Raw genomic sequence first — 8,785 nt, 5'->3', positions numbered from 1 at the left:
GGAATGACTTAGTTTTTGCTGAGCCATATCCCTGTAATCTTGGGGAGGCAAAATTCAGTTTTGTCTTCTGTATTGGGAGATCTTGAGCTGGTCTGTCAAAATGTCTGGGAAGTAGATTTACTTTAGTCTCATTTGAAGTTTTATATTGCTTTGCAATAAATACATATATATTGCTTTACAATAAGCAATAATCTATATTTAAGTTTTTAGGCAGCAAATATTCTGAAAAACACTAATATGCATGCAACATACATTATAGAGATACACTGAACGAATATTTAACTAATGTGGAAGCTGTCTCTGGAAGTTCACGACTTTTTATCTCTTTTTCTTCATCAAAACACCCTAACTATTTTGGGGTTATGCTTTACATTTCACAGTCTTTAAAGGTGAGGAGGTATCCTTTTATGTTTAACTAGCTTTAAACTAAGGTAAAAAGCTATTGCTGTTTCAGTTCTAAATGCTCTTTCAGTCTTGTTGTCTCACAACTGCTACTTTTGATTCTGCAGGTGTTAGTCCATCATTGCCATCTTTATGAACTTTTGTAGCTATACAATGTTTTGTAAGAACACAGCTAAAATAAAATGATCATCCGTTTTTCTCTTAATGGAATGTTGGTTGTAAAAGAAAGTGATCACTAGGTTTTATATGCTTCATCTCTTCCCATAAATTGTTTATGCACACAATGTACTTTGTTTCAGCATAATTTGCTTATAAAGGCCTCATAATGGTGCTTTTTTCTGGGTTTTCTATACCTTTCAAAGTTACATGCTTTTACAAACCCCAATTTGTTTCTTACAAAACTATAGCAAATTCTAACATGAAGAACTTGCAAGGGTGATATGTTCATAATCCTGTTGCACGATTGTTTATTTTTCTTTTATTGTTTCTCAGTAATAGTTTTTATTGGCATTTAAAAAAATTGAATGTTGAATTGTAATTTCCTTATAATATTATGCTTTCTTAATAGAAAGCATAATAACCAGTGTGTGGGAATTATTTCTGTTTTGTAAATATAGGTCCCTGGAGATTTGAGTCAAACATCTGAAGATCAGAGTTTGTCAGATTTTGAAATGTGAGTTTCATAATACGCCTATTTTTCTTGTCCTACTGTCTTTATGGGAAAGAAGAATAAGCAAAGAGATTCAATAATTTGCTTTTCCTATATTATTTCCAATAACTGATTTTTCAGCTGTGGTGTTCCATTGTTAAAAAGTATAGAGAGCTGCACAGTCCATGCCCTAGGGTAGTTTTTAATACTCCTTGAATGCAAGGAGTTTAGATTTATGAAGATTCTCTTGGAGTGCTCTTTCAGTGCACTAGGTCTTGGTATTCAAACAAAGTACCAAAAAGTTACTGTTTTCTGTTGCTTTGGGTTTGATAGATGCTATTCATAAGGTGATGGACTTTCTCATTTTTACAGAATAACTGCTAATCAATGCATACAAATAGTACTACAAAAAAACCCACAAACAACCCAGTTGGTCATTCCAGATCATTCTAGAGTGTTGTGATTTGGAGTTTTGCCTTTATTAGTCAGACTAATGAATCTAGCTTTTTGTGGATGAGGGTGTGAAAATACAGCTGATGTCTTTGAATCATAGAAATTTGGAGATTAATTACAGAGAGTGAATGGAAATGGCTTCTCCATAATTGTGCAGTGCTCTTCTGTTATTTAATGAACTTATTTTTTTGCTGAGTTTTGTGGATCAAAATGTTGAGTTTGTTGAAATGAATAGTTTTTATTTCATGTGTATAATCAAATGTTGTCAAATGCACGCTGTAAAAAAACCAAAACCCCAAAAACCTGCAAAGGGAATTGTTTCAGTGCTCTTTTTCAGTTATGTTAATTCTAGGGAACACTTTTAGATACAGCAGGTATAAAAGGTTCAGGCAGAACTACAATTTTTCTGATACTCCATTTGAAATGTTAAGTTGCTTTGTTGATCACTTCGATCATTATCTGAATCACTGGCGGTAGTTGCTTTGCAATTCTTATACATAAGTATGATTCCCTATTTTAAGTTTTTCTCTCTCCTCTCAGATCAAATCGTGCTCTTATTAATGTTTGGATTCCTTCAGTCTTTCTGCGTGGAAAAGCTGCTAATGCATTCCATGTTTATCAGGTAAGTGATACATCTTAACACAGATTCTGTGTTTAAAGTTTCTGACTGAAATGGCACATTTTAATAATTTAAAGATCTCAGTATAATTTCATTAGAGATCGGTTAGTGAACTGCAGCAGTAACTTCATATCTATTCATCCATAGGATTGTGTTGATTATCCAAATAGCATATTTTGAGGTTGGCTTTTAATAGTTTAATACTTTAAAAGCATGCTAAGAAGATGACTGCATTGGCCAGGGAGTACAACAATTAAATATTAATCAGTAATGCCTTCTTCAATATGCGTGTACGTATTCTATTTCAATTTTGAGGATATCAGTGACCAGACATGTTGCTTGACAGGCAGACAGATGTGGCTTACTGTAGTAGCTCACTCAAAAACATTTTGAATGGTGCAACAAGCCTTCACTATGTGTCATTGGACGTGTCCATAGTATGTTCTGCTTCAGCTGAGTCTGAATTTAGGGGTTTGCGCTTTAGCCTGCCTTGTAGTTGAAGAATTGAAATCCTATACTGTTCTTTGATTCCTGGATTCTCGGTTTCAGAACAATTATACCCTCCCTGGATAGAATGGCAGGGCAAACTTTAAACACTCTTTAATATGCTGTCCCAGGCTGTTTGTGTTTCTTTATTTGTGGATTATTAGCAGCTGCAAAATTTTTCCACTTTTGTTTCAGCCACATGTACTTAGCTCTGAACAAGATTTCTGAAGCTTTTTAACATTCCTCTCACTCTGAATGATGATGATTTTTGTAGAATTTTGAATAATTTATGAAGTGTTGGCAGATAGTTGAAAAATACAGGAAAACACCCACCTTTCAGCCAGTAAAATACAATGAAAAATAAGACTTTAGCTAATGGAAAGAAAAGCTAACAGTACTGAACAGTTAGTAATTTGTTCAAAAGCATTGAGTTCAGGTGCACAAGTGTTTGTGGAAATCTAACTTGTTGACAAGTGAGAATATTTTTGTCCTTCTGGCTCCCACATATTCCTTCACTCTGCTGTCACTGTCTACACATTCTCAAACCCAGACACCAGCCTGCTAACACAGAAATTCTTAGAAGCATCAATATCCCACCCCACCACATCTCTGTTACTCTAATGATGTTGCAGTTCTGTGGCCATTAGAGGAGCTCTGGTTTCTCCTGCTTGTTTCCTAGGTTGCTCTCTTTTATTCTTTTCATCCTGCTTTGTCATGTCTTAGGCTTCTCTTGTTCCTATCACCATGCACCATTTGCTTTCCACGCATCCACCTTTTGCTCACTAGGTTGGTCAACCTCTTGGCAACAATGATCTTGTCCCACTCTGTCAGGTGGATTTCATCTCTCCCAGCAGTCCTTGATCATTAGAGACAGTCCCATAATGGTAAAAGCCAAATCTGTCAGTGACACCTGCTGTGCAGCCAGGTATTGATCCACAGGATCCACTTGATCCCACGCAAGCCTTTTTCCTCACTGGCAGGACCTAGAAGACCAGCTGGGCCCCTGTGCACTTTATCCTTGTCCCCAGTGCTGTTTAGTCACCCTTGATTTGGTAGTAGTCTTCTCTGGATTAATGTTGCTGCCTGTGTGGATGAGAAGCAAAGGGTAATATTAAGGGGTACCTATCATGTACTATGATAGCTTTGAGTTTTAAAAGTTCAGTCTTTCCTCAAACATTTTTACATCTAGACTGCTGATCAAGCAAAAGCTGGAATGTGATGTACCCCAGAATTTTTTTCTTTGTGTTTTTTTTTCTTCTTTTAGAGTTGCATAAAAATTTCGAGTTTCTGGCAGATAACTACAAAATAAGAGAATTCCAGAAAAATATTTGATATCTGAACCATGAGGTCTTTTATGTTTGCAACAATATGACACTTGAATTTCTACATTCTCTACATTTAGTTATATCTGCAGTACAGATTGAAATGAAGGCACCCAGTGAATATCCCTTTAATTTTTAAGTGCATTTCTGACTGTTTAGGCTTGGCACACTTATTAATGATGGTGAGAAATGACATGTAACACTACTGTCTGTACAGCATTAATTTTGTGTCTTTTTAATGTTACTGATATCTGCTGTTATGTGAAAGACAGGAGAGGGGGAATATGACCCAATAGTTGATCTTACCTTTTCCTGATACTCGGGAAAGCTTGTGTGGATGCAGTGAACACAGTTCCACATTTCTTTCATATTTATGTGAAAAGTTAACGTAATTTCTAATTATGAAATCATGGGTATGAATTGTTGCAGTGGGAGACTTACTGCAAAGAAAAGGACTTTAACATCTTTCCCATGTAAGTTGTGAATAAGAAGTAAACTTAAACTATGGCTTTGTCAGGTGTGTTTACCAATGGTCTGTTGCTCACACAGGTTTTCCTCCTCATGTGGTTGGTTAGTGAAAAGTAGAAGCAAAACAATTGTTGCAACTGCTTGTGGATGCGCAGAGCATTTAGCTATAGGCAGCTCTTTAGTAAAAGGAGATGCTGTGATAAGTGAAGGAATGGGAGGAAAACTGTCTTTGTATAGTATTAAAGGTTCTTAAGTTCAATAGTAACATTATAACTGCATAGGGAGGCCGTTTTGTTTAAAAACAAATGCTGCCTGTTTGGATGTCCTGAGTGGTTAAATGCACAGAAAAAAATGTAAGAAGAAATGAAAGAAAAGCACATAAACACATATCTGTTTGAAAAAGGGTCATGGAGTATTTGCATGTATTGCAAATAGTTGCATTTTTATAAACAATATTAATTTTATTATTTGCTTTTTCAGTTGCATTCTCTTTGGTTGAATGGGAAGAAAGAATCCTTTTTTATTATTAAACTTGCCTTTGTATTTTGAGTTTTGTTAGTGTCATTACTACTAAGACATGAACCAGAAACAATTTATTTATAAGGTTGCTATCTAATATGCCAAATCTATCTTTCTTTTTTTTAAAGTAATAAAGTGCTTTTCATTAAGATATATTAGAACTGGATTTAAAAACATTAATTCTTTGAAGAATTTAATTTATTTTTAATTTTACTTGTAATGATATCAAAGTCAGTTACTAAAGAGTTCAGTACTTTTCATGCAGTTTGACTGTACATGACTATACAAATGGCATCATGAAAGCCTGGAAAGTATGCAGAATTCATATATACTATAGATGTTCTGCACATTGTTTTTCCATAGGAAAAATATTAAGATAAATTAAGCTTCCCAATTTATAAGAGGTTCAGGGCTTTATCCAAAATCTGCTGAAGTGAGTAGAGGGTTAGATCTTGCTCTCAGTTTGCTTTGGTTAAGGGCCTAACTACAGTGACCTGAACAAAGGTTAGGTTTTTTTATTGTGCTTTTGCACCTTATTTCTATTTATCATTGGCATGACACTTTAGAAAATATATTGTGCTGGTATAGAGTGGGTTTTAAGAGACTTCATCCATTACTCATCATCAGTGGAAAACAAAGAACTTGTGATTGAAAGCTAAGCCTCTTGAGAAGAGGAAAAAAGGAAGCAAAATATCATTGCAAGATTCTAAGAGACTGAAAATTCTAGATTTACAAAAAGACAATTTTGAGAATTTTATTAAGTTCTTTATGTCTACAATATATACTGTTGGGTATCCATAGTGTGCAAAATTCTGTTTATTGATAAATGTATTTGAAAAATCTACAAATTCTTCTGAATGTGCTCTATTCATTATCTGTTCACGCTAGCAATTTATGGGACATATGCAATATGGCAAGTTAGAAGTGTCTATCTAGAATAGACATATAATGTCTATGGTCAGACTAGTTTGTCCTTAATTACAGAACAGCACTGCATATCATAGAATTCCTCTGGTGAACAGTTGTGTATTTGCTCAACTTTGTCTTTTAGTATTTAAAAAAAGCAAGCAAGAACTACCTGTAGAAGTGAACTAAAACTTCTATAATTCTTATTAAACTTTGATCTTGGTACCTGCTGAGATCTTTCCTTATGAAAGAATACAGTAATGGCATTCCTACCAGTTTTTGATCTCAGTAACAGAGTATGACTGGGTAGACTATCTGTCTAGCAAATTACTTTGTTTTCTGCCACTGTGCACGTGAAAAAAAAGAAATTTTCCTGAATAGACATACACTCTGTAGCATAGCACTATGATGAAACTCTTGAAGTGATTGCCACATCTCTGATCAAATATGTAGTCATGTGCTTGCTGAATATATATTCTGCATTTTATAGCTACCAGGAAAGCACTAATTTATAAAACTTCAGAATAGCCTCAATAACAGCACTGTGCATTTAGCTTGTTAAGTCTCTGCCAAAACATGTGCTCCTGATTACAGGGAATTTGATTCAATGTTGAAATTGTGGAAGAGGATATTTACCAGGCTACCAGTATGTAATGAACAGACAAGGACTGGGAGTGACAATTAGGATAAATGACTGAGCTCATTTCTGAGAGTCCTCTTATTCATAATAAACATTATTTTTGCTGCTTTATCATTTATTTCTCCAATGGCAGAAAATTAAAATGCATGTATAACTCTTTGTATCAGCTACATGAGAAATTGCTTGTAGTATATCATTGTAAAGGAAAGTAGCAATATTGCAGAATATTGATATTATTGAGATCGTTACCAACATCTTTTGGAGTTCAGATTTCTCTGTGAGTGTGTGAGTAACCATAACTTGAGATGTAAAAGCTGACTGTGTTGGTTAATTCTGAGAAAAAGATGTCAAACGAACTTTGGAGAAAGCTAAAGTGTGCCAATTGGAACAGGCAAAGTTTGAAACTTTGGGTTTAGGTAAGCATCATTTTTAGATATGCTAAGTACTTACGACTGTACTTAAAGCTAATTGGAAATTAGCCTTAAGATGCTTAACCTGCCTGAAAATTAGATCGTACGTGTAATACTATTAAGGTAAGATGTTGCTGCCAAATGAAGATGTTACAAAAGGGCATGGACCTTGACCATTGCTTTTCCAAATGCAGTTCATGTAAATGTATTTCTAACATGGCTTGATTTTCTTGTGCATTTTCTGTTATTAGAAAGCTAAAGAGGTTGTCCTCCTCTCCCCTCCTGTTATAAGCCACGTTGTTAACCTTTGCTGATTTGAAATTGTGTATCTCCAGAGCATTTCACTTGATGGAGAGAGGAAGACAGTGTGCCAGTGGAGACTTGCTATGTCACATTTATTGTTGATGCACTTTAGAATTGTTGTGCCTCTTCTGTCTCTTTTTGCTCATAAATGCGTATTTTCTGGCAGAAAATAAACTACTGCATACGTATCGTGTGCCTGGGAAGTGACCAAAAGAGGGTGGAAAGAATTGCAGAGCACCTCAAATAGTTTGGCAAAGCATGAACCTATCAGTTCCACAGTATCTGTCATCTTTTTTCGTGGGCTTATAAATGCTTCTTAAGAATATAAGAATTAGGAGAAATAAATCTGGGTAGCTGTGCCTCTTTGAAGTCAATGCCAGTTTTGCATTTGTGCTTTGTAAATCAGGAAAAGAAATGAATGACGTTAATTTGCGTATCAGGAGGGCCTGACCTGGACAGGATAAGAATAGACTCCAGCAGGAGTTTTGTTATAGTGCTTGCTTTTTTAAAATTTTCTTTGTTTTATTTTTTTTAATTTAATGCAGATTTGTAATGCTGTTTTGAAGGGCGTTTCAAAGCATTTCTTTTTGTGTCATGTTAATATTTCGGTATGTTTCAGATGTCATGTTCAAAATCAGTACATCTTCCATCCTTAAAAAAAACCCAGATGTTATTCTTCAGTGAATATAGAAGGAAAAGTTTCCAGCTCCACCATACTTGTCGCATAGTTTCAACCATCAAATAGTTTCTTTAATTTCTGTTAAGAATTAAGGATTCTGGACAAGCTCAGAAATAAGGTTGTGGACTCTGAAAGCAAGCAACATTTTGTAATGAATCCTAGCAGATGTGGAAATTTTATCAGACCTCTGTATTTGTAGAGTTACGCTGCACTCTTGCAGTAATGTTTAACTGGCAGCATTTACTGGTTATGAATCTTAAGAATTTAAAAACAAGGTCTGGGAACATAGCCAAATTTATGCTCAATTCGAATGACTGAGTACAAGGGGACAGTTGTGAGCAGCAGATTAATCAGTGCTCACAGCTTAGCACTATCTAATACTGCCTTAAAAATTAACAGAGCCATAGACTTACATCGTTCAACTGTGGATGTTACAATTAGATGGTGTATAAATTTTAGTGAAAAAGCTATTTAGAATAGGATGTGCGCTTAAGTGCAGTTATTAATGTCAAATTTTTTCACTTGTTTTTTGAAATATCACCATTTCACAATAATTGACGAACTTTCAGGTGACTACAATAAATAAATAAATAGTGACTACAATAAATAAAGACAAAAAATAAACATTGTGATACAGGGCTTTTAAAATTAAATAGCCATTTAGTGCTTTGTTTTCTCTTGCACTGTGAATAGTTCTCTGAGGACAAAGATACCTACTGAGAAGAGGTGGCTGTAAGTGTTGGGGAGTTCAATTTTGTCATTCCCTAGGGTATCATATGGGAATTTACCTGATAAGTGGAAAGATGGGAAGACTTCATGTTTCTAGATGGGCTACTAAGCCACGGTGTGGAAGATAATGTTCCATTTGGTTTCCAGTGATACAGGTTAAAGGAGGGTATGAAACTTCAGAGAGGTGGAGACCTAGTATT

At 35.0% G+C, this 8,785-nt stretch overlaps 1 protein-coding gene across 1 annotated transcript in view; it reads left to right on the top strand.

The window, feature by feature from the left end:
* The window catches only part of SNX29 (sorting nexin 29), a gene marked incomplete at its 5' end in the record, with an annotated part of 133,873 nt that overhangs the window by 64,107 nt on the left and 60,981 nt on the right, over positions 1–8,785 (top strand). Inside the window, 2 exons of the mRNA XM_009324816.1 lie at positions 1,020–1,075; positions 2,045–2,126. Of these exons, the coding sequence (XP_009323091.1) occupies positions 1,020–1,075; positions 2,045–2,126 (138 nt within the window). The remainder of the gene's footprint in view (positions 1–1,019; positions 1,076–2,044; positions 2,127–8,785) is intronic.

Source organism: Pygoscelis adeliae, unplaced genomic scaffold (assembly GCF_000699105.1).
Source record: "Pygoscelis adeliae isolate BGI_AS28 unplaced genomic scaffold, ASM69910v1 Scaffold85, whole genome shotgun sequence".
NCBI classification, from domain to species: Eukaryota; Metazoa; Chordata; class Aves; order Sphenisciformes; family Spheniscidae; genus Pygoscelis; species Pygoscelis adeliae.
Note: the sequence above shows the minus strand (reverse complement) of the source record. Positions and strands in the feature narration are given on the sequence as shown.